We start from the raw sequence: 26,776 nt of genomic DNA on the forward strand, positions 1-26,776 counted from the left end.
AAAGACAGATATTTGGCTTGTTCAGAGAAACAAAGAGGGATCGAGAGACACAGGGAAATGGAGAGGGAGAGAGAAAGACAAACAGAGTGAGCCAGATGGTGTGCGTGTACATTTTGTTTGCATTGTACAGTCCAGTGTCTCTCTATGATGCTAGATTTACACCCTTGACCTTTTCAACTGAAATGTTTCGACGCGGCTCACATTTGAAAATAAATCGTCTTCCTTGTGTGATAGCTCAAAACGCGTCGCTAGCTTGTAGATCGGTTATTATCGCCACACGATGCCATCATATGATGAACTATGAAATGTGCCACGTCGTTCTTCTTGTTATCTCAGGGTAAATTCCAAACCAACGGTTTTGTGGCTATGTGGGCTAAAGTGGTTAACCTTTCATCTATACAGTAACATATGCCTTCTGGGCAATACAGCATCACAATCATTTTAACCACTTTAACCCTTATTTTGGTCAGAATGCAGCCAAGCAGGCTGCAGCTGCAGCCACGCAGACCATCGCTGCGTCGCAGAACGCTGCTGCGTCCAACAAGAACACTGCTGCTCATCAACAGCTGGTGCAGAGCTGCAAGGTGAGGCTGAGACAATGAACTGATTTATGAACGTCTTTAAAGGACTGACGCTGTAGGATCATTGTTACCAGAGAGGATACTGTCCTTTTCATTAATCACATGAGTTACAGTATATCGTCGCTGTCGGGCAGTAACCTATTATCTCCATCATTCTTTTCTTGTACATTTGTGCCCTACTTCATACTACAGTGTCACACAAAAGCAGCAAAAGTAGCAGATATACACATGCTCAAAATGTGGCACGAAACTATGCATATTGAGCTTGTAGATCTGCTGCTTTTGGCGTTTTTAAATGTAATCTTGAAAAGGTACAGTTTTGGAGGTTTCCACAAAGACGATATGTACCGTATGTGTATGTGCCATTCATAAAGCCCTGTCTTGATTGTGTGTGTGTGTGTGTGTGTGCCGTGTGCGTGTGTGTGTGTGTGCGTGCGTGCGTGCGTGCAGGCGGTAGCAGATCATATCCCCCAGCTGGTTCAGGGTGTACGTGGGAGTCAGGCCCAGCCAGAGGACCTCAGTGCCCAACTGGCCCTCATTATTGCCAGCCAGAACTTCCTCCAGGTACTGATGATTCATCGCTCAACAAAATGTCATGTTTATCATTCTGTCACTGCCAGCCACAAATTATTCTCAAAAATCACGTCCACTGACTTCAGTTCCACCTCATACTGTAAGTCACATCCTAAACCTCTGGTGGTTTCTCTCTGCAGCCCGGCAGTAAGATGGTGACGTCGGCCAAGTCATCTGTCCCCACGGTCACGGACCAGGCGGCGGCCATGCAGCTGGGACAGTGTGCCAAGAACCTGGCCACCTGCCTGGCAGAACTACGCACCTCAGCACAGAAGGTACACACACACACGCACGCACGCACGCACGCGCGCGCGTGCACACACACACACACACACACACACACACACACACACACACACACACACACACACACACACACACACACACACACACACTGAAACACCTGCAGAGCTACAGAATCGAAGGTACACAATGTACACAACACCTGGCAGAGCTACGCACCTCAGCACAGCAGGTACACAATGAACACACACTGAAACACCTGGTTCCCAAACAGTGGGCTGGGATCGATATGTGGGTCACATACCAATCTTTATCGGCCGCGAGTAAATGCCCCTTTTTTATTTCCCAATTCGTTTTTTTGTTTTTTATTTCAAGCGATTTTCAAAAAAATCTGTTTTTTCTCTTCAAAAGAATTCCATAAACAAAATGTACATACACCTCCAGATGTACAAATGCACAGAACCTGGAACCACTGCTGAACATTCTGAAATGATGGTCATGGCACTACGCACACATGCCCTAGGCTAGGAAGGAAATGTACAGTACTAATGTGCAATATGGGCTCAAATTAACATTTTAAAATGGACAGTGGATTGTTTCATTAAATTAAAGTGTTAAATTCTGATATTAATAATCAGATAATTGACACTGGGTGAAAAAATGGGTTGCAAAATCGTAGGATAAAAATTATGAATAATAATTGTGCAATAACGGGTCTCTCCAACTCTACATCTAGAGTTGGAGAGACCCGTTAATTTCCTGGGGTCAAATCATGTTGTGGAATCTTCTCTTTTATCCAGTAATACTATGATTACTGCATGGATAAAAAAGAATCATTGTGGAGTTCTCTCTCCCCACTGTTGAAATATAGAGCTTTAGCATTTTATTTGACTAAAACACTTACACCCCCTTTAACCCATTTAGGCCTGACGTTGAAATAAAAAAAAGTGCCGCATTTTCACGATTTTTCAAAAATAGCAGACCTACAAGCTCTATGAGCTTGTAGGTCTGCTATTTTTCAATAGCTAAAGTATAACATAATGCTTAGTTAAAACACCAAAAGGGGTTCCCGCCCAAAATGGGTTAAGGCATAGAATTGGTCTAAACTTTCTGTAAAACCTGTAACCCGTAGGCTCATGAAGCCTGTGGCCCCATGGAGATCGACTCGGCGCTCACCGCCGTCCAGACCCTGAGGAATGAGCTACAGGACGCCAAGATGGCTGCCGAAGACGGACAGCTGAAACCCCTGCCTGGAGAATCTGTAAGAGTTCAACTCAATACTACAGTAGACTTACAGTAGTGATTTATTTGTGATATTTCGTTGCTGTCGGGCAGAAACCTCTTAGAAACCTTATTGTAATGTATCTCCATATTCTAACTTTGTGTGTTTTTACTGTACTTTTGCTATTTTTTTCATTCGAATCCTGAAAAGTAACAGCTTTGGACATATGAGGTGTCCACCCGACAACAATATGAATCATAATTTTGTGTGTGTGTGTGTGTGTGTGTGTGTGTGTGTGTGTGTGTGTGTGTGTGTGCTCTCTCTGTCATAGCTGGAGAAGTGTGCTCAAGACCTGGGCAGCACGTCCAAGTCAGTGGGCTCCTCCATGGCTCAGCTCCTCACCTGTGCTGCACAGGGCAATGAGCACTACACTGGTAGGTACAATACTACTTTGTTACTGGTATCGACTTCACATTTGGAGGTTGCACAGCAGAGGATCCAAGGCAGTGCAGTGTCGAGTGTGAAGTCCATCGGATGAGCGATAACACTGCAAGTTGCATTTAATTTGGTATAGCCTCTCCAAATGGGCATGCGTTCCAAAACGGCCACACCCTGAACGAGCACTGCACTGGTTTAATAAATTAATTGTGTACTACATCTACATTGGTTCTCGAAGTGGTGTCCGTGGACCTACGTATCATAGCATCACAATCATTCGAATCACTTCATCCATTTATATGTTGGCTATTCAAAAGCAGATCAACTCGCTGCTTGAATATGTGCTATTTTTCTTTTCAAAATATTTTTAGTCTTCGTGACTTGGATTTCTCTCATTCTGCATCACAGTTGCTGCTGCGTTAAGGTGGCTTAGAGGTAAAGTTGCTGCCCACCACCAAGGAGTCTAGGGGTTTGAATCCTTCACAGTGCCTCCGGCTTGGCCTGGAGCTGCAGTAGGCTGTGGCGCTACAGCAGGCTGTGTTTGTGGGTGTGGGTGGGTGTGTGTGGGTGGGAAGCCAGACAAGGACCTTGATGTCACACGTATCGTCAGACATGTCTTTGCTCTCCTTAGGACCAACTGTAGGAGTTAGAAGGGCACAGGGACATGGATACACAGAGAATTGGCATAATGGCTAAATTGGGAGAAAGGGAAAAAAATAACACTTGTGTGAAGTGAGGGGTGCCCACTGTGGCTACCCCATACTTCAGATTCACTGCCATTATATACGTTACGAGACATGAATGTGTTAACTATAAAACTAAATCAGTCACAAGATGTATTTATATTGGCCTATGTCGTCGACCTAAACAAACATTAAAAGTCCATAGACTTGTTTGGCAAACAATCTTTGTTAAGTGCTCTAAACAAACATTAATAGTCCGTAGCCTCTCAAAAAACAAATGTCAAAACATTTTGCGATAAGTATACTATGACTTGTTTTCTTTTTATATACGACTCCCAGGTTTTCCAACTCTAGTTCTGTTTATTACATTAACTGTAAAGAAGAGTTTGGAAGCCATTTGAATGCAGTACAATGTTGCATTCAAATGATACAATGTTGCACAAAAGTGCACAGATATAAGTGCTTCAGATGCGGTCTGTCCAGGAGGTGCATTCAAGCAGAAAGCTCTTCCGAAGATGTGCATAGAATCTTTTGAATATGCGCTGTGCTACGCTACGCATTGTGAGTTTGTAGATAGGCTATTGTTGCTACATTTGTGTGACACTGTGGCAGTTGTACAATGAAGGAGGTCATGCAACGATATTTATTTCACAGTAGAAAATCTATGAACACTTTTAAGTGAATAATATTTTCTTATCCGTATTGTCCCTGGTTGAACTTGACAACAAGTCTTGAGGTGAAATGCTCTCCACAGCAGCTTAAGAATAGCTGTCCTGTGGGTCATAACAAACGCTGCATTCCTTTAGAAATCTTGTCAACAACAATATCCAATGTGAGACTCCAGATTTCCCCGGGGACTCCTGTTGCTGTGAGGCAGGCATACTCTTGAGGTCCAATTACATTTTGCCATTATAGCACATGTATTTGTCAAAAGAGAAAACATTTGCCTTTTATTAACCACTGCATGTCGTCCAGTGTAATTAGACAATCAGTGAACAATAAATCCCCATAAAGCAATCATTAATTACTGTCTGTCGTGAAATGGTTTCCCCGGCAACCCTGCAGTGTTTCTGCTGGCTATAAGTCTGCAGATTTTGTTGATGCGTAATTTATACTCCATTGTATAATGGTGTCGTGTGGAAATAATAGCAGCTCTACACAACGTCAAGTTGGACATGTTGTTTTATATTCTTATAGCTTATAGCTTGAACTCCCAGACTCCACCGTAGTGGGCAGGCACTTTACCAATGCGTCACCCGAGCGCCTTGGACAAATTAAGGCAGGGCTACTTTCTTCCCCCGGGGTCCCCCAGGGGTCTGTTTTTGTTTTAGCTGTGGTGCACAGTCATATGGACTAAGTATGAACTAGGCAAACAGCTATATCATGGACTACTATGCTCCTATCATGCAGGTGTAGCTGCCAGAGAGACCGCCCAGGCTCTTAAAACCCTGGCCCAGGCAGCGCGCGGCGTGGCCGCCTCCACCACGGACCCCCAGGCCGCAGCGGCCATGTTGGATTCAGCCCGGGACGTCATGGAGGGCTCTGCTCTTCTCATTGACGAGGCCAAACAGGCTCTGGTGTCCCAGGGTGACGCAGAGAGCCAGCAGCGCCTTGCACAGGTGAGACACTGTTTTAGAAGTAGAATACATGAATAGAGGCCTTTCATGGGATTGCTTACAATGCCTGTTTAACCTCCATCTTGGAGGAAACGGCGGTTGCGACGTGAAACAACAGTTGCTATATGTTGATTAAAGGGTCTGTAATTATCATTGTATTCATTACTTAAAGTGCTGAAGAGACGGGGAGACCCTGCTGCACTTTTTGTATTTTTTCCTCTAACGTTTTTAGTGCAGGACTTAACTATATAAATGCACGATTTACTTTTTAAGTAAATAATCAGAGTACTTCTGACTATTGGTCAGATGCTGATTCTCAATCCTCAAAATAGTATTTGATTATATTTTCACGTACATGGACATAGTGATATGAGATGGATAGATAGCTAATTATATCTGCTTAGTAAGACGTGAAATTGGACATACCGTATGACAAAAGATGAGCAAGGTTTTCTTAATTATGTACCGGAGTGGCATATTTGTCATACAGCGCACATTGATTATTTATGCTCTGTCCTCCTCACAAAATGAATGAATGATGCATTTCTCCATGGCAATGTACTGTAGATAAATTGAGGGCAAAGACCTGTCCTGGACGTTCGTTGGCGCCGGGCATAAACCTTGTATCTCCGTCACACAAACATAGTGAAAACAGTCAATGTACAAGCTCACAAGTTGTCGCACCGCTGCAACGTTTGTAGATTATTGTCTCCACCAGGCCGAAGGCATGGGGAGAGAGTATGTTTTGCACTCCGTCCGTCCGTGTGTCCGTCCGTCCGTCCGTCCGTGTGTGTGTGTGTCCGTCCGTCTGTGAACAGCTAATCTCCGGCACCGTTAACCCGATCGATGTCAAATTTTGCACACACACTCCCTGGATGCCAACGATGAACCTCTGCCCCAGAATTTCCAGAACGGCCTGTTATAGCGCCACCAGGAGGCCGCTTTGTGCAAAACACGTTTTTGGACAGTACACCTACAGATTTTGTCCAAACATCACACAAATTGGTACACAGTCTCTCTACAGCCATTCAACGAAACAGGTCTTTCAGATTTCTCAGACTCAATCCTGATTGGCTAAGATTGGCTTCCAAAGTTTGCAGGAGTGCTCAGTTTCAAACAAAATGCTGCAAATCATGGACACATCGTGTGATTTCCGTGAAATTGTGCACGCACATTCCCCCTAGGCCAAGAAAGAAATGCCACGTGAACATTTTCAACTCAGCCTCATGGTGGCGCTATAACTCGCCAAAAATAGTTTTTACCTCTAACTGCACGGATCTGTGGATAACTTTGTATGCCAACTCCCTAGAGGCCAAGGAAAAACCTTTGCCTGGAATGTTTTACATCTGCTCTTTATAGCGCCACCAAGAGGCCGACATATGTAAAACACATTTTCTAATATTACTCCTTCAGATTTTATCAAAATTTCACGCAAATCGGTACAATTGCTCTCCATAGCCATGTGATCAAGACGCGTTTGTTTGATTTCTCATAATCCACCTTCATTGCCTACGATTGGCTTCTAAACCTTTCAGGAGTAGCCCTTTGTACAAATTGCCACAATTACTAAACGCAGCGTCCGATTGCGGTGAAACTGGGCATGCATATTCCCACTAGGCTGAGGAAGAAATGCCACTTGACAGTTTTCAAATCAGCCTCATGGTGGCGCTACAACAGGCCACGCCGCGTCACACACACACACACACACACACACACACACACACACACACACACACACACACACACACACACACACACACACACACAAAACATCCTCCTGGTGGAGACCAGGGCACTTTTTCTAGTTATTGTTGTTATTGTAGGTTATTTTCACTATTATAAAACTATGATACAAATAAATAGTTTTGGTCATACAAGGTATGTATATAGGTCCTTAATTTGTTTTTAACTTGGTCTCTGCTGATGAGAGGATTGTCTGTGGTGCTGTTAAATGTTAGATTTCTACAAGCTAACAACCCGCCATGATATGAGGTGTTAGCTTCTTTTAATTTGAGTTTTGAATTAATTTAAGAAGTGGATTTGCTAGTTTGTTTTATATATTTATTTTAAAATGCATAGTTTTACTTTTACTTTTGTATTAGTTAGGGGTGAGATTCAAAATGTTCTGGGGAAAAAAGAGGCCATCTACAAATGTTCTCTATGATTATATTTAGTTTGAGTGAACTATAGCAACCCTGACCCCATCCCGATGTCCCTCACACTCACCATGGTCCTGTGTGTTGCAGGTAGCCAAAGCTGTGTCCCACTCTCTGAACAACTGCGTCAACTGTCTGCCTGGCCAGAAGGACGTGGACATGGCTCTGAAGAGCATCGGAGAGGCCAGCAAGAAGCTGCTGGTTGAAACGGTGAGCAGGAGTGCAAATGTGCACCAGAAAAAATAGTTAATAGGATGTTAATTAATGTCATGACATTTTGAGCAAATGAAGACTCTTGCTCAGATATTTGTAGGCTCCATATGGGAGTTGAGTAAATCAGGAAGTCACAAAATGACATTAATTAAAATGTGCTGTAATGATTAATTAAAATGAGACGACTACTATGGTATGTATAAATCAATTCTCCTAAGAATAGATTTATATTATACAGTACTTATTCTGAGATGTGTTGTGAGCTTGTTAGTCACTTTTAAAAAGTCTCAAACTCAGTCCAGATGTGAGTTCTTTTGGAGTGTTCACACATACTGTATGGGAACAACGTCCACTTCAGAGGCTGACCTCAGCAGTGGTGAGTGTTACCACACCAAAGTGTCTTTGTGACACAGGGAAAGTAGTGAAGCGTATTAATTTCAAGGATCTTGAAATGCCTTGATATTGTTAAATAATCTTTTGAAATCATTTTAAAAAGGGGATATTGACTCGCGACCCATACAAATGGGTACCAACTAGGGATGCACCCATATGGAAATTCTTGGCAGATACCGATACCGATGTTTAAAATATCAATTTAGCCGATATAGCAGATACCGATATATGTTTATTTAGTTTTGGTTGTTTTTAGTTCCCCCTTTTGTGCCAGGGAAACAAATGCATCTCAATACAAGAAATAAATGTTCAGAATCTACAGCTTGGTAGGCTGCAACAGCTAAATATCGGCTACTGCCATTGATTAATGCAATCAATTTTATTTGCCGATTCCAGCAGCAAATATCGGCCGATACTGATGGTGTGGCCGGGCATCACTAGTACCAGCCCATTGTTTGGTCAAGATCAATGTATTTGAATGAACATTAAAATGTCTTTTCCATGTCCATCTAACATGGCCTCCCCCTCTTCTCCCCCCTGTTCTCTTGGGTCTGGCTGCAGGTCCCGCTGTCCTCCAAGTCCTTCCAGGAGGCCCAGAACGAGCTGAACCAGACGGCGGCGGACTTAAACCAGTCGGCAGGCGACGTGGTCCACGCGTCCCGGGGCTCCAGCAGCCAGCTGGCCGTGGCCTCGGGGAGCTTCAGCGAAAACTTTGACGAGTTCCTGGACGCTGGCATCGAGATGGCAGGACACACCCCGGTATGTGCTGTTGTTGCACTGGTTCTCAAAGTGGGGTCCAGGGACCCTTGGGGTTCCTTGAGAGGGTTCTAAATCTGTGATTCTCCACCAGATAATATATATTTCTTTAAATATTTGTTATGGTATTTTTTATTCAAAACTTTGTTTTCTTTGTGATACCAATTAAGTAAGTATAGGTTGGAGAGGCTTATTGACGGTATCAGTCAGAGCACGGAAGTCTATCCCCGTTTCGCAATGCGCTAGACCCGTGGGAGATGGATTGCTGAGGTGGAGCGCAACACCTACCATCAGCTCCCAGTACTTACTACTACTGCACGATTTGCCACACCCAAGCCGTGCTACTCCTATACGTTGAGTTGCCAGTAGTGCACAGGACCTTGTGGTTGAAAGACTGACCTACCAGGACTGGATGTCATACCAATAAATAGGAGCTTTACTATTTGTTTGTTTGTTTGTTTGTTAGAGAAAAGATGACCAGATCCAGGTGATTGGAAACTTGAAGAACATTTCCATGGCTTCCAGTAAGCTGCTGCTGGCTGCTAAGTCTCTGTCTGTGGACCCAGCAGCTGCCAACGCCAAGAACCTACTTGCAGCTGCTGCCAGGTACAGTACAGTACAGTACAGTACAGTACAGTACTATAGGGGCTGAGCCTGTGTCCACAGAAAGTCTTTTTTTGTAATGACGGAGTGTGTGTGTGTGTGTGTGTGTGTGTGTGTGTGTGTGTGTGTGTGTGTGTGTGTGTGTGTGTGTGTGTGTGTGTGTGTGTGTGTGTGTGTGTGTGTGTGTGTGTGTGTGTGGTGCGCTTGTGCGTGCGTGTGTGCGCGCGTGTGTGTGTTATATTAAAAAATCACACCCGTGTGAACTGAGTGGTGTAAGGTCTGTCTGACGTAATGAAATCATGTCTGACGTAATGAAATCACACCCGGGTGTGATTTCATTACCTGGCTTTTTTGTGCAAAAAAAATGAGCATGGTTGCTATGTTCACCCTGTTCACCCGGGTGTGATTTCATTACGTCATTACAACAGGGTGAACATAGCAACCATGCTCATTTTTTCTGCACAAAAAAGCCAGTTGTAGGAGTGGTTTACACCACTCAAAAATAGCAGTCTGACCATAAAACATATCCATAGCCTGCCCCACCCCCCCCCAACCTCCCTCACAGATACAAGCACATGGCAAGCTAATGTTTTATCTAGTTGAATATATGAAATCTCTCTTTAAATGCACCATATATCTCTGTACGTCTGTCTGTACGTACGTACGTACGTACGTACGTACGTACGTACGTACGTACGTACGTACGTACGTACTGTACGTACGTGTGTACGGCTGTAATGCACGTAACTCGAGAACCGTTCGCCCCACTGACTTCACGTTCCACACCCCCACAGGGAGTGCAGTGCCCGGTGTCTAGTCGGTTGGACCCACGGTTGTCCAGAACCGCCACAAAAGGCCTCTGCCCAGGCTTTAAACAGGGCCCCTGCCCATGCTCCATATATGGAGCTGGCCTGGCCCACAGAGAGACAGATACAGAAATCTCCATATATGTGCATAAAAGGGACACAGACAGAAGGGTGGAACGGTACTCTAAGAAAGAAACAATAAAGCACGCACATCCACTAACTAAAACGCCAGGTGCTGGGCAGAGGTAAATAATAGAAAAGAAAATAAGGTCCGCACACTGGACTGAGCTCCAAAGCTTAAATATTTATTCTTTACACCAAAGTGGACATGACGTTTTGAGCCTCACGGCTCTTCATCAGAGGCTCTTCATTCGTCTGATGAAGAGCCGTGAGCCGTGAGAATAAATATTTAAGCTTTGGAGCTCAGTCCAGTGTGCAGACCTTATTTTATTTTCTGGAACGGGTACTCTGACACGGGTACAGCGGGTATCGCATAGCCGGGTGGGGCATGGATCTTCAACTTCCATCGCTACCGACTCTGTGCACTACAGCCAGGCACCCGTGTAGTATATCCAATAACAATAATCTAAATGAGTTTATTGTTGTTCCAGAGCGGTGACAGACAGCATCAACCAGCTGATCACACTGTGTACCCAGCAGGCACCTGGGCAGAAGGAATGTGACAACGCTCTCAGAGAACTGGAGGTATAAACACCCTGTGATTCTAACGTTTTCCTTCTCCATGCAGCATTTATCCCATTTTGACCTCAGATCAGATTCTAAAAATGTCTTCTACATCCTGACAGTTTTCTGAAAAAGCTATGTTTCTATGTCAGTCGTTCTTCGATTTTTCAAAAATAGCAGACCTACAAGCTCGTAGCGCGCCACTCGGTGGCGCGCTATGAGCTTGTAGATCTGCTATTTTTCAATAGCTAAAGCATAACATAATGCTAACACCAAAAGGGGTTCCCGCCCAAAATGGGTTATTTTCGTATTTGTAAATCTGATAAATGCATGCATATAATCTGCATGAGAAAGTACAGTATGAACGTACTCCTACCGTACGTACTACATGAGGGAAGGTAATCCAGCACAGTATTTAATAGCATAGTACTGTGGTATTGTTGTCTGATGGTATTCGAGTGGAAACTGTTAAAAAACCGGGTGTTCAATCACTTGATACTGCTGTAGGGCACCTTTTCCTGGCCATATTGACCATGAGAATCGACCTTGTAACCATAGCTGTTGCTATGGTTACATATCATGATGTACATTTCAAGCCCTGTACACCAGGCGTCTTCAGTGATTTTCAGGACCCTTAGCTGAGAGAGAAACGAAGCGCATTGTGTGAAATTGTTGGCATTACTATTATTAAGAAAGCCTTCCACACAACTTGATTATGTGCATTCAAAATTGCTATCTCACCATATTTAGCTGATTGTCTCATTAATGCCTGTTGATTGTTGAGAGATTTGGGTATATAGCTTGGAAGTATTCCACTGGTTTTTGAATAGTACGGTAGTTAAATGAATGGAATCCTCATGTGGCTAGGGGTCCCCAGGCTGTACCACCCCTCAAAGACTCCTGGGTACCCCCGGGACCTCACTTTGAAAACCAGGGAGCTGAGCTCTTTGTTTTCCCGAAGAAGGAATAGACACTGGAGCAACTCCGGACAGTTAAACCCATTTTGACCTGAGATCAGATTCTAAAAATGTCTTCTACATCCTGACAGTTTTCTGAAAAAGCTATGTTTCTATGTTTCTTCGATTTTTCAATAGCTAAAGCATAACATAATGCTAACACCAAAAGGGGTTCCCGCCCAAAATGGGTTAAGCAGGTGCTAGACTGCTAGTACAAAGAATGACTAGAATTTCCACTTTGTTTTCCCCTCAGGCGGTCAGGGGAATGCTGGATCACCCCAACGAACCAGTCAGTGACCTGTCCTACTTCGACTGCATCGAGAGCGTGATGGAGAACTCTAAGGTAAGCAAGCCTCACAGACACCGATTATCAAAACGCTGGACATTTTGAAGTAGGCATATTTTTTGGGAGGTTTTTGTGTGTGAAATTACATGTTGACACCTGCGATTTGTCTTTTCTTTCGGCTAATGATCATTTTGAGCCTCCAGTACGATAACATTTCCTGTCTTGGTCCTTCTTGTCCAGGTTCTGGGAGAATCCATGGCAGGTATTTCTCAGAACTGTAAGACGGGAGATGTTCAGTCGTTTGGAGAGTGTGTTGGAGTGGCTTCCAAAGCTCTGTGCGGCGTCACAGAGGCTGCAGGACAGGTACTGGACTGCTGGGACACTAGTTGAACTAATTGATTTAATCAATTAATAATAATTATTAGTATTAGTATTAGTATTAGTATTAATATTTGTATTATTAAATCAAAATCAAATCAAATCAAACTTTTATTTATAGAGCACATTTACAAAGACAAGAAGGTCAACCAAAGTGCTGTACAGTGTACACGGTCATAAAACAAACTCAACACAAATGGCACAAATAGCATATTATTATCTCATCCCCCGCTAACGACTTCTTTAACGCGTTTTTAATGATATCCCGAGCCGCCAACGACGCCATTAACGTGTTCTTTAGCATTCTATTTCATGATAATGTTGGCTTACCGCATATCAAAGCTCCATGTTCGATTGGCTTTCCCTTCAGCCACAATGCATTGAAAAACAGAAAGGTGGTGGATGAGAGGCCTTTCTGGTCCTTTTTATGAGAATTCCAGTTCAGATCGCGCTGGATGAATGAAGCGACTGTGTTTAGTGGCTCAATAAGGGGGACCGGGATTCCTACAATATTATATGGAGTTCTGTGTCAGGCATGCCCAAATATGGAGTGTTGTGATGTCAGAACAGGCCAGCTCCATATATGGACTCTGGGCAGGTAGGAATATAGTTCTCAAACTTTTTCAGGACCACCAAATTGATATGTATTTGGCTGTAGACCCTCCATCTCAAAAATATGTTGTGCCAGTGACTACCAGAAGAAAATATTTTAGTTAAAAGTTTGTTTGCTTTAAATATATTTTTTTTCACAAATGTTCATGATTTTTGAATAGTCAAGTATAAAATATGATTAAAGTTGATTTCAATGATTTTGACGCTATATTAACTTTGCTGGGGACCCCCTGGTATTTGTGGAACTCATGGTCTTTGTGTTCCACTCAGGCCTCCTATCTGGTGGGTGTGTCAGACCCCAACAGCCAGGCGGGACATCAGGGTCTGGTGGACCCCATCCAGTTTGCTAAAGCCAACCAGGCCATCCAGATGGCCTGTGAGAACCTGGTGGACCCAGACAGTAGCCCCTCACAGGTGAGAACCTTGTTGACGTCAAACATACATGAGGTACAAAATGATTCAGGGTCTTGCCTGGCCCCTCTGCACTATAAAACCATTTACTCCTATTCTCAATGGAGGTTAGAGCAAACTAACAACTTTTGCATTATGATTGCCTTTTTTATATTGCATTTGGATTGATGCCAACAGATTAATTTTGTTGTACACTTGACAAAATAAAATCCATCCATCCATCCATCCATCCATCCATCCATCCATCCATCCATCCATCCATCCAGCCACTATGTTGTATCATAACATGGCAGCCAACGTCTTTGACTCCATTACCCAAGATTCTCTGCAAGCATGTCTGACGAGGACACGCTGTGATTGGCCAGTCTTCACTTTGCCTGGCAGTTCTGCCTTGGTGCCTTGGCAAATACCATGATGAAACTCATTGTCGAGCCAAATTAGTTTGCGATGGGTTTTGAAAACCTTATGCCCATACCTAACACCATGCCAAAATTCAAAAAGTAGTTACCAAGTTCATAATTGTTATGATTCTTTTACATAATAAATCCCAGTTTATAGGCATTTTAGCTCATTTTAGCCACCGTGGACGCCATCTTGAAAACAAAGTCTACACATTTATGGAAGGATGAATGCTTAACTGTAACTTTATAATCTAGTGGGACATAATTTGTTATAGTTGTTAAAGTGTTATATAGTTCTGCTTTAATAGACCTTGCGGTAAGCCCCACCCGCCCGCGCACCTGCCCCGATACCGTTGCTAAGCAGGACAAACAACCCCTACTATCAGCGATCCTCCACTGAGGACCGTGTTATGTCAGCGTTTTTCCGAAGAGGAATAGAAGTATTCATATCAACAACATCCATACTATAATAACGCCATGGTGAAACGTTGCTGTTGGGCGTCCTGCAACAGTGCTTCATATGTACCCAAAACGTTTGTGTCATTTTCTTTTTATTCCTTTTCCCGTGGGTGCGCACATGCACATGTCAATGTTTACATTCTGGAGGAGGAGGAGGCAGCAGCGGCGGTGGCGTCACTCGTTCACCCTCCCTGCTACTAAATCATACTATTAACGTCAACTTTTACTAAACAATGGTTAAATCAATCGTCTAATAAACAACAAACAACTTATCTTGGAACAAATGGTGTGCTTTGTAACTTTCTCCACGCTCAGTTGCTTGTGTGGACGGCGGCCACATAACTTCACCCACAGGCTCCAGTCACGTCCCAACCCACCGCGGTTCAGAAAAAAGCACGCTGCTTACCCTTTTCTGCACATTGTATCCAAAAAGTGAAGGTCCGCTAATGGTCTAAACTAATTTCAATTTAGGAACAGTATAGTAGTCTAATAGTCTACTATACTGAGGAAGTGGTTAATGCATGTTTTTTTAGGGTTATAGGGTTGCCAACTATTAGATTTTCAAATAAGGGACACCTCCCGGGCGCGCAGCAAAGCCGCACGGCCGCGCGGTGTCCCTTATTAAAAATTGGTGTCCCTTATTTGAAAATCTAATAGAAAAATTGGGTCATTTCCAGTCAAACCCCCCCCAATTTCAGGTCTAAATTACGTTAATCAATTACATTAAATTAAACAACACAGTACAATCTTTTGGCTTCCAGCGACCCCACATTGTTTCTTCAGGAACAATATTTCTAGTTGTAATATTGTAATTGTAATATAATAATATATAATTAATATCAAATACTACCTGACCTGTATTGACATGTAGGCCTATGAGCTGTTTGAGAGTGTAAAGTGCTATATAGTATGCATTATTTTTATTATGAATAAATATTAGTCATTACATCTACTTGCATTATAATATGATTTAGTTGATCTTAATGGTTTAAAAATATCACGGTGTATCAGTGTTGGGGTACTTAATTACATTGACCATTTAGCAGTATGAAATTGACAAAAAACAAAATCTAAATGTTAGTAAAGGTATGATTTGGAAAGTAGGCTATACATGACTTGAATGAATCTGCAGTCTGCACTGACCTAAAACTTTGCTCTACCCCTTCCAACGTATAGTTCATGCCATAAGGTTTTATAGGTTTAACAAACAACATACAAAATATTAAGCCTTAAATGTCAAATGTTCAAATCATAAACTTGACCTTATTTCATTTCTGGTTTAAATTCACATTTACAGTTACTAAGCCAGTGGTTCCCAAAATGGGGTCCGGGGATCCCCAGGGGTCCTTGAGTGAGTTCCAGGGGGTCTCCAGCTAAATGAACCAAATGGACCCTTATGGGTCTGTAACTCTGAGAGAGCAGGTCCATTTGGTTCCATTTGTATACTCTCAGAGTTAAATTAACATAGATTTTACAATATAAATTGGGGGGTCCCAGAGGTAGAAATGCCATTAAATGGGGGTCCGTAGACTAATGCATGACAAACTGGGGGTCCTGGAAAATAAACGGGTTGAGAATCACTGCTAGAGCCTTAAAAATCTTCTCTTATGGGGGTCCATGGCATTATGTTTTCAAATGGGGGTCCGCAGGCTCATTAGTGTCAATTTGGGGGTCCTTTAGCCCTGGTCCAGTGCTTACAGCGGGGGTCCTTGACATGAAAAAGTTTCTGCTCTAGAGTTGCTTGATGAACAAGGAACTATGTGTTCCTGTCGGGGCTAACTGGCACATGACAGCACAGTCCTTTGCAATTTGCAACTCTAGATTTATTATAACTAGCCCTTACCCGTTGTGAGATATTGCCCCCCCCCCCCCCCCCTTGTGGCTGCAGGGAGTACTGCGCCCTGGGTCCGTTTTAATTCACTAATAAATTCATTATTAATCTATAATTCGTTAAGACCTCCATATTATTATGGTCAATGCCTGTGTGAAAAGTGGGAGTGATTGGTGCAGGTGGTGAGGAGATACGGCAGTGTTTCTGACACACATTCAGACACACATTCAGACATTTGGTTAATTATAGTATGATGATATGAAGTCACTTGCCATAAACCATCCATTGACTCCCCATTCATCCAATTTGCATCTGCTTGTATTAAACGACATTAAACTTACCAACATTGCAGCTGTAGGGAAAGCTTGAATATCCACTTTCAAACTGCAAAGCTTTTGTTTCATAAAAATCCACCGAATCTTTTTCCCACTCAGCTCTGCACTTAGTTTTTCTTCTTTTTTAGTTCTATCTCACTACTAGAACTTTCTGACTCTGAGGTAGATAAGATTTTTGGCTGTCAACAGCATCCATTTGTTTTGTTGTTGTGGACCGGTCGGAGCGTGGTGAAATAGTTGCTAAGATACGATACTGCATAGTGATTGGCTCTGCTACATGCCTAATGAAGAGTACTGACTAATGAGCTGTGCCTAGCGCCTTTCTAGACACCAGGTTCCATGTCTTCCTCCTGTTCCCATAGCTCAGATAGCTGCCCCTTCTGCTTGTGTGTGTCCGCATGTGAGCGACTGAGAATCACCATAATGCGCTGTCATTCTTCCACGACCCCAAAATACGGGATTAAGTGCGTCCCGTATCGGTTCATTACGGGACAGGTCTTTTAGTTGCCAAATAAGGTACGATCCCGTATTTTACGGGACGGTTGGCAACCCTACATTTAGAACCTGTGCTTACAAGTACTGCCTGAATGTCAAAATGTATTGTCTCCCCAGAGCAAGCAGGCATACTCTATTCTCCCAGTGGTAAATTTCAGCACTTGCTGCGGGAGACGTGGGTTGATGGGTTCTAATGCAGCTTTAAACCCAACTTCTTATAAACCGTAGCCCCGTAGCCTCGTCTTTTGAAATGAAACAGGTATTTTGAACATGGTTATTTTGATATCTTGTCCGCAGGTGCTGTCGTCCGCCACCATCGTTGCCAAGCACACCTCGGCGCTGTGTAACGCCTGCCGCCTGGCGTCCTCCAGGACGGCAAACCCAGTGGCCAAGAGGCACTTTGTCCAGTCTGCCAAAGAGGTGGCCAACAGCACTGCCAACCTAGTTAAAACCATAAAGGTATGACTGCCAACAGCACTGCTTCTGCTGCTGCAGCCAACATGGGCATTCTTGTGCAGTCAAATTCACTCAGTATTGTGCTGTTCCTTGTTCTTTGTCTTTGTACAATGCCGGATGTTCATTTGAAATGGGGCCAAAGTTTCAAGCCAGTAAAGTAAGTAAAGTTTCAAATAATGAGGTAAACCAGGGGTTTTCAATGTTGTGGTTCGTGAAGGTGTTGCATGTGGTCCCTGAACATGGATTTGGTGATATAGGAAAGTGAATATGTTCTTTTTCCTTTTTTTATTTTATTTTGGAGAAACTTAGACCACAACTGTTGTTTGTGTTATACGAGGCCAGTAAAGAGTATCATTATCATGATAATCAGTGGTCATTTCAGGAGGCTTACTATTAGCATGCTTCAATTCCAAACTTACTTCAATGTTACTTAATTACTAGAGGATCAGCTCATTAAGATCCACAGACTCCGTCAAAAGGCACATGCATGAAACGCAGTCTGCTGTGAAGTTCTGGATGAGTTGTCTCAGAGCTTACAGCAAATGCAATGATGAGTGTTTTGTAACTTTTGCAACTACATATTTTTATTTATTTATTCATTTTCTCCACACTGGCATATCGGAAGAACAAATATAGGGCAAGGTTGCAACCAGAAAATTGTATGGGAATCTATCCCTGTCCACCACTATAGCCATGAATAGAGAGAATCTGTGCAACTGAAATAAAAATCCTAATCTTAATTTAACACAACGTGCTGAAAAACAAAGATATGGCCAGTTGTGTAATCCTTCTGTGTGTGTGTGTGTGTTTCTCTGAAGGCTTTAGATGGTGATTTCTCTGAGGAGAACAGGAACAAGTGTCGGGTGGCCACGGCGCCGCTCATCGAGGCTGTGGAGAACCTGACCACGTTTGCGTCCAACCCGGAGTTTGCCAGTGTCCCTGCTAAGATCAGCAGCGAGGTGTGGCACACTCACACACACGCACTCACACACATTACTATACTTGTGAGGACAACATTTTAGGATGGGGATATTATGAATGCATTTTTTAAATTTGCACACTTGGTCCTCAAAAGTATATTTGTAATCACACACACGTCCGTGTGTCCGTCCGTCAGATGAGCTTCAGCTCAGATGAGGCCTCAGTTCTCTTTCTGTTCATTTTCAGGCTTGACACAGCAGCAGCACACAGTCTATACGATAAGTCTAGAGACCGATAAGTCAGTCTGCGATAAGTCTAGAGACAGTTAATTCAGTGTACGATAAGTCTAGAGACAGTTAATTCAGTGTACGATAAGTCTAGAGACAGTTAATTCAGTGTCTAGACTCTAGGGACAGAAAAGTTACGATGGCAAAGGGTGAAGTGAACCCGGAGTGCTTTGTGTTCACATACACAGCTTGCTAACTATATTTCTTCTCCCTTCCCAGAGACAGATTTACTCTTGTAACTCTCCCCATAATAGTCTACTTGCCAGCCCATAGAGCCCCAATGTGAACCCGGACATTTTGAGTACCCTAAAGTTTTATGTTAGAAATATTAACATAAAACCTTAGGGTACTCAAAATGTCCGGGGTCACATTCTGGCAAGTAGACTATAAGTCGGGTTTATATATTACAGCTATGATTGCACCCAGGGCAGCCTGCGTGGATTTGTCTATAGACTGAGATCCGCTTGAAGCAACGCCGTTATTAGACCTCATTATAATTAGCGTAACGTTCATTGTGTATTTATCTATGTGTATTAATCTACGTAATGAAGTCGTCACACAATGACATCACAACGTCCTCGTCATCACCATGTGATTGCCCTGGCCTATATAATACATCGTCCAACGAACATTAGCGACAACACTGTGACAACTGACTGTGAGTGACTTCTATAGAAACTATAACCTGAGATCAGCACTTGCGAACAGATATCAATCTCTACTGTGAATAATCAAACGGGAGAATCATGACTATTCGAGCAAAATCAATGAGCAGGAGGGGCTCAAAGAAAACCTTGAAAGCCGGAACTAAGACCGTGCAAAGAAGGACGACCAGGAAGACGAGCTATACCATCTATGTGAGCAAGATCCTGAGGAAAATCGAACAAGGAAACTACTCCATCTCCTCCAAGGCCATGGCCATCGTGAACTCCTTCGTCAACGACAACTTTGAGCGCTTGGCCAACGAAGCCTCTCGATTGGCCATCCGCAACCGGCGTTCCACCATCTCGGCAAGGGAGATTCACTCCGCCGCACGCCTCATCCTCCCCAAGGAGCTCGCCGATCACGCTCTTCAGCAGGCCTCCAAGGCTTTGGGCCAGTACAACGCCTAGTGGTCAATGGCAACCAGTACACCACCTAAACCAAGGCTATAAACCAGTACACCACCTAAACCAAGGCTATGGGCCAGTACAACGCCTAGTGGTCAATGGCAACCAGTACACCACCTAAACCAAGGCTATGGGCCAGTACAACGCCTAGTGGTCAATGGCAACCAGTACACCACCTAAACCAAGGCTATGGGCCAGTACACCACCCAAATAAACCAAGTCTATAAACCAGTACACCACCTAAACCAAGGCTATGGGCCAGTACACCAGTGGACAATGGCAACCAGTACACCACCTAAATAAACCAAGTCTATAAACCAGTACATCACCTAAACCAAGGCTATGGGCCAGTACACCAGTGGACAATGGCAACCAGTACACCACCTAAATAAACCAAGTCTATAAACCAGTACAACTGCCTAAGCTGTAATAGTCTTGCTACAAATGAAGGTCCCTTTAAAGGAGAATTCCACCCTTGCCGTTTTTTACTGAATTCTACTGTTAATGTGCTTATTAACACAAAAAAAGGATATAAAGAAAGAAAGAAAATATTAGACGCTGGCTCTTAGAAAAAAGTAGGCGGGCCTTAAGCTGGTTCTACACTATGTGGATGTCATTGAACAACAACACTCCATGGGACTTAATTTTCACAGCATCTAGAACAGATATAAACAAAAAAAAACTTTCAAATTTCCGCGCAATTGAAGAGATCCAGCGTAGGTGTCGCTACGGAGGGTAAATCCGCTAGATCGGTATGGAATGTTGTTTTTCCCCCCCTTTTTTTTTCCCTGTGATGAATGGATATGGGTCTACAACTTAAGGTAAAAAAAAATCACACCCGTGTGAAGTGAGTGGTGCAACTCCGTGCAGGGGTCCCCGGGGGTCCCCGGAAGTTCCATGCCCACAGGAACGCGCCCAGGGTGCCGGTCTGGTTCCGGCGAGCCGTCCTGCGTCCGAAACGGTCCAGAAATGACAGAGTTACCGTGTGGGGTCCCTCTACTATTACTGTACTGTACTGTACTGTACTGTACTGTACTGTACTGTCACACCCGAAATCATCATATATACAGTTAATATGTGTGTATGTTAGGCTGTGCAACAGCTTTGGTGAAAACCAACCAAACGCATTTTCGTGCTCGGACACAGCCAGCCAGCCACATAGCTGTCTGTAGGAGTGGTTGCACCACTCAAAAACACACCTCAGACCTCACACATTGTAACTGGTTTTCAAAGTGAGGCCCTCCAGGAGCCAACTGGAAAAGAGGTAAATGAAATATAAAAAGCACACCCGTGTGAAGTGAGGGGCGCTCTTGTCGTCGTACATCATCCAATAGAAACATATATATATACATTTTGAGTACCCTAAAGTTTTATGTTAGAAATATTAACATAACACCTTAGGGTACTCAAAATGTCCGGGGTCACATTCTGGCAAGTAGACTATAAGTCGGGTTTATATATTACAGCTATGATTGCACCCAGGGCAGCCTGCGTGGATTTGTCTATAGACTGAGATCCGCTTGAAGCAACGCCGTTATTAGACCTCATTATAATTAGCGTAACGTTCATTGTGTATTTATCTATGTGTATTAATCTACGTAAGGATGTCGTCACCATGTGATTGCCCTGGCCTATATAATACATCGTCCAACGAACATTAGCGACAACACCAACTACTGCGTGAGTGACTTCTAGAAACTATAGCTTGAGATCAACACTTCTAGCGAACAGATATCAATCTCTACTGTGAATAATCAAACGGGAGAATCATGACTGTTCGAGCAAAATCAACGAGCAGGAGGGGCTCAAAGAAAGCCGGAACTAGGACCGTGCAAAGAAGGACGACCAGGAAGGCGAGCTATAGCATCTATGTGAGCAAGATCCTGAGGAAAATCGAACAAGGAAACTACACCATCTCCTCCAAGGCCATGGCCATCGTGAACTCCTTCGTCAACGACAACTTTGAGCGCTTGGCCAACGAAGCCTCTCGATTGGCCATCCGCAACCGGCGTTCCACCATCTCGGCCAGGGAGATTCACTCCGCCGCACGCCTCATCCTCCCCAAGGAGCTCGCCGATCACGCTCTGCAACAGGCCTCCAAGGCTTTGGGCCAATACAACGCCTAGTGGTCAATGGCAACCAGTACACCACCTAAACCAAGGCTATAAACCAGTACACCACCTAAACCAAGGCTATGGGCCAGTACACCAGTGGACAATGGCAACCAGTACACCACCTAAATAAACCAAGTCTATAAACCAGTACATCACCTAAACCAAGGCTATGGGCCAGTACACCAGTGGACAATGGCAACCAGTACACCACCTAAATAAACCAAGTCTATAAACCAGTACAACTGCCTAAGCTGTAATAGTCTTGCTACAAATGAAGGTCCCTTTAAAGGAGAATTCCACCCTTGCCGTTTTTTACTGAATTATATTGTTAATGTGCTTATTAACACAAAAAAAGGAAATAAAGAAAGAAGAAGAAATTAGACGCTGGCTCTTAGAAAAAAGTAGGCGGGCCTTAAGCTGGTTCTACACTATGTGGATGTCATTGAACAACAACACTCCATGGGACTTAATTTTCACAGCATCTAGAACAGATATAAACAAAAAAATAACTTTCAAATTTTCGCGCAATTCAAGAGATCCATCGTAGGTGTCGCTACGGAGGGTAAATCCGCTAGATCGGTATGGAACGTTGTTTTTTTTTCCCAGTGATGAATGGAAATTGGTCTACAACTTAAGGTAAAAAGAATCACACCCGTGTGAAGTGAGTGGTGCAACTCCGTGCAGGGGTCCCCGGGGGTCCCCGGAAGTTCAATGCCCACAGGAACACGCGGCGGCTCGCCAGCACGCGTCCGAAACGGTCCAGAAATGACAGAGTTACCGTGTGGGGTCCCCACTATCACTGTACTGTACTGTACTGTCACACCCGAAATCATCATTATTAGCTGATCACGGACGGACGGACGGATGGACACACCGACGGACGGAGTGCAAAACATACTCTCTCCCCATGCCTTCGGCCTGGTGGAGACAAAAAGCACACCTGTGTGAAGTGAGGGGTGCTCTTGTCGTTGTTCATCATCCAATAAAAAAAGATATATACTTCTTCATGAATTCATTTGTCCACTTATGTTAACTTTTTAACCATGTAACCACAATGTTTAAAAAAACTCATCTTTTCACCATGAACATGTAAGATGACAACTGAATTTATATATAAAAGCCCCGAGCTGAATTAAAACAGTTGCACTGTATTTAGAAAAGCTGATTTGCTCGTCCACATATGATGTAAATTCTCCATTCATTGTCAGTGGCATTTAATGTTTGTGTTAGGACAAAATAGCCGATTTGCTCGTCTACATATGATGTATATAAAAATGAAAAATAAACATTCCACATAAAAAAGTTAAATAGAAAATCACACTTGTGTAAGTGAGCGCATACATCATCATACTTCACATTCCGTGCTCAGCCAATCAAATCATCACAAATGTCATTCTGCCAATCACTTTTGCCCTCAGCTTTGAGGGTTTATGTAAACAGTAAACACAAACATCGAAGACAAAAGTGTGTAAACACAAACATTGAAGACAAAGCTGAGGATGCAAATTGTGATTGGCCAGAATGAGATGATGTATGATGATGTATGATGATAAGACCACCCCTCACTTCACACGGGTGTGACTTTGCTCAGCCAATCAAATCATCGTGTTTGTGTTCACAGACAAAGCTGGCATAGGACGGGCTAGCGCCCCTCAAAAATAATAAATAAATAAACAAATAATAAAGTATTAATAAGCCATAAAAGCCGTCAGGTTGGAGACTGGAGATGACGTCAACGATGATCGAACCCTACAAACCCTCCCGCGCACTCAGATCAGGCAATGCGGGGAAGCTTCACTAAAAACGCCGGGACAACGCTCCACACGTCCCAAACTCTTCTCCCTTCTGGCTCCAAAACTATGGAATGCACTTCCCATTGCAATCAGAACTGCAGCCTCACTCCCAATCTTCCGCCGTAGTCTGAAAACCCACCTCTTCAGACTCCATCATGGCCCGAAGCACTTACGCTAGCCCCTTAAATAGAACTTTATGTAGACTTAGATAGCATTTTATACAGACTTATAGCATGTTACGTAGACGGCACTAGAATTGCATTTTATGTAGTCATCTTCCATCTTATGCCTATCGCTCCTTTTCATGGAGCATAGGCCGTTGACTACAGTTCGCCAGACTCCTCTATCCTGGGCCTTCTTTTCCAGCTGTTTCCATGTCAGTCCACACTGCTTGATGTCAGTCTCAAGGTCCCTGCGCCAGGTGTTCTTCGGCCTCCCTCTCTTTCTTTTGCCTTGCGGGTTCCATCTAAGGGCTTGTCTTGTGATGCTGGTATTGGGCTTCCGAAGTGTGTGGCCGATCCATCCCCACCTTCTTCTCTTAATCTCCTCTTCCACTGGTGGTAGCCTCGCTCTCTGCCAGAGGTCATTATTGCTGATGGTGTCTGGCCAGCGGATGCTCAGAATTCTCCTCAGGCAGCTGTTGATGAAAGTTTGCACCTTCATTGTTGTTGCCTTTGTTGTCCTCCACGTCTCTGATCCGTACAATAGTACTGGCTTGACGTTTGAGCTGAAGAGTCTGAGCTTTGTCCGCTGGCTGATTTGTTTCGAGCTCCAAATGGTCTTGAGTTGGATGAATGCGGCTCTTATGTAGTCATAGCACTTTATAATATGTATAGTATGTATAGTTTGTATGTATAGTTTCATTATATAGATATTCCACTGTTACGTTCTTAGCTTACGCATGTTTCATGATAACTACTTTTTATGTATATGATGTATTGCCATGCTTTCTGTGTTGCTTATTGTAAATCGCTCTGGATTAAGAGCGTCTGCTAAATGCCTAAATTGTAAATTGTATACTCCCATAGCATACCATGCATTAGCAGGGTCCAGATCTCTTCCGCACAAATGAATAGAATTGCGATTTCAAGGGGGAGTGGTTAACCAGGCTACGAAAATCCCAGGAGTGGATAGAGTGGATCATACAATCATATAATTGGGAGATCTAAAGGTCAGAGATTCTTTAGCCTCGGAAACCCAGACGTTTTTATTGCCAGGGAGAAGAAAAAAAGTCTGGGTCCGAGTCCACTTCAATTCGGCATAGAGTGGCGCAAACATCACTCACTCTCTGCTGATTTCTGATCGTCTGCACCTTTGTTAAATTGACACGCACACATATACACACACACACTCCTTTCACTCTCTGTCGCTCTAATTAATTAGTCTCATGTCTAGCAGCTGCGCATAGTTTCTGCCGGCGGATCCTGCCGGGAGCTGCCTATGCCATAAAAAGCATAGGTGAGTTCCAGGCTAGAGATCCTTTGACCAATGACAGTTCTTGACTGTTTCCCATGACCCTCTACCATATTGCCGACTTTAGTGGAAAGCGACAGCACAGAACTACCAGAACTGCAAAAAGTGGCGGAAGAAGAAAAAATTAAAAAACAATACAGGCTTAAGTCCCTTCGGGCTTGGACCCTAAAATTGCTTCTCGATTATTTGGGAATCAATAGAATGCTAAGAAAATAATGGATAGTTGCAACCCTAATTGTAACCCTTGACATTGCAACCGGGTCCAAGGTTTCTATTAAACGTTTAAATGTTTGCCTGTAGGGCTCTGCAGCTCAGGAACCCATCGTCCAATCGGCTCGCTCCATGCTGGACAGCTCCACCAACCTGCTGACGACGGCACGCTCATTGGTCCTCAACCCCAAAGACCCGCCCACCTGGTCGGTGCTGGCCGGTCATTCCCGAACCGTGTCTGACTCGATCAAGAGTCTCATCACATCTATCAGGTATGTACTCATGTACTGAGTACTCATGTACTCATGTACTGTACTGTGTTTTCCCCATCTCTCCCTGTCATGTGGATGAAAGCATTGGTTGTGTGTCACATTTTGTTACTAAATCCTGTGAGAGTGCATTGCTGGCACAGGGAAAGCTTGATAACAATGTCTATATGGAATTCCCTTTAGTCTAACTGTTAAGATGCTGACTTTCCATGTGGGAGACCCGGGTTCGAATCCCAGTCTGTGTGTTTGTCTAGCTCCCAACAAACTGCTGCACCGAATCATCATGGAGACCTACTGTCTCCACATCATCTGTACATTAACATTCACGCACCCAAAATGATAGATATTTGGCCACAGACCTTTCATCTGATGGCCACAGACCTTTCATCTGATGGTCACAGACCTTTCATCTGATGGTCACAGACCCTTCATCTGATGGCCACAGACCCTTCATCTGATGGTCACAGACCCTTCATCTAATGGTCACAGACCTTTCATCTGATGGTCACAGACCCTTCATCTAATGGCCACAGACCCTTCATCTGAAGGTCACAGAGCCTTCATCTGAAGGTCACAGACCCCTCATCTGGAAATGTTTTGTGCCAAGGGGTTACCCCGGAAGAGAACATTTGTACTAAAATAAAGTTTGATATTTTCAAAACAGTTCAAGCTTGCAGCGTGGCACATAGTAACATGATGTGAGCTTGTATATGTGCTATCTTTTGAGAACTGTTCTAAACCACTGTTCTAAACCACTGTGTTCCAGTGAATGTTCCAGAATTTTCGTTCTGTTAACGGTGTTTTTTCGTGCATAGAAATGGGTGTTTAACTAAGCGACTGTCCCGATGGGGGCGGTGCCCAGAAGCCTCTTGGAGGCTTCAGAGCTAATTTGGCAGGCTGCTTTGATATCTCTATGTGGTGGATGGACCGTTGCGGGACCCCCGTTCCGCAGATGTGAGCCGAGCTGTAATAAGAAAGATAATCATCTAGAAATGAAGTTGGAGTGAAATGAA

General features: G+C 43.7%; 1 protein-coding gene across 4 annotated transcripts in view; it reads left to right on the forward strand.

The window, feature by feature from the left end:
• Positions 1–26,776, forward strand: part of tln2a (talin 2a) — a 204,692-nt gene that overhangs the window by 141,030 nt on the left and 36,886 nt on the right. For 2 of the 4 annotated variants that reach the window (XM_079496146.1, XM_079496147.1), the window contains exons 24-40: positions 471–584; positions 1,032–1,145; positions 1,295–1,429; positions 2,530–2,658; positions 2,951–3,053; positions 5,151–5,359; positions 7,603–7,722; positions 8,680–8,877; positions 9,341–9,480; positions 10,895–10,988; positions 12,177–12,266; positions 12,450–12,572; positions 13,470–13,613; positions 17,429–17,590; positions 17,730–17,744; positions 18,406–18,546; positions 25,585–25,766. In XM_079496146.1, coding sequence (XP_079352272.1) covers positions 471–584; positions 1,032–1,145; positions 1,295–1,429; positions 2,530–2,658; positions 2,951–3,053; positions 5,151–5,359; positions 7,603–7,722; positions 8,680–8,877; positions 9,341–9,480; positions 10,895–10,988; positions 12,177–12,266; positions 12,450–12,572; positions 13,470–13,613; positions 17,429–17,590; positions 17,730–17,744; positions 18,406–18,546; positions 25,585–25,766 — 2,213 coding nt within the window. The remainder of the gene's footprint in view (positions 1–470; positions 585–1,031; positions 1,146–1,294; positions 1,430–2,529; positions 2,659–2,950; positions 3,054–5,150; positions 5,360–7,602; positions 7,723–8,679; positions 8,878–9,340; positions 9,481–10,894; positions 10,989–12,176; positions 12,267–12,449; positions 12,573–13,469; positions 13,614–17,428; positions 17,591–17,729; positions 17,745–18,405; positions 18,547–25,584; positions 25,767–26,776) is intronic. The other 2 variants (XM_079496148.1, XM_079496149.1) reach the window with 1 other exon arrangement.

The sequence above is a fragment of the Electrona antarctica genome (genome assembly GCF_951216825.1).
Source record: "Electrona antarctica genome assembly, chromosome: 3".
NCBI classification, from domain to species: Eukaryota; Metazoa; Chordata; class Actinopteri; order Myctophiformes; family Myctophidae; genus Electrona; species Electrona antarctica.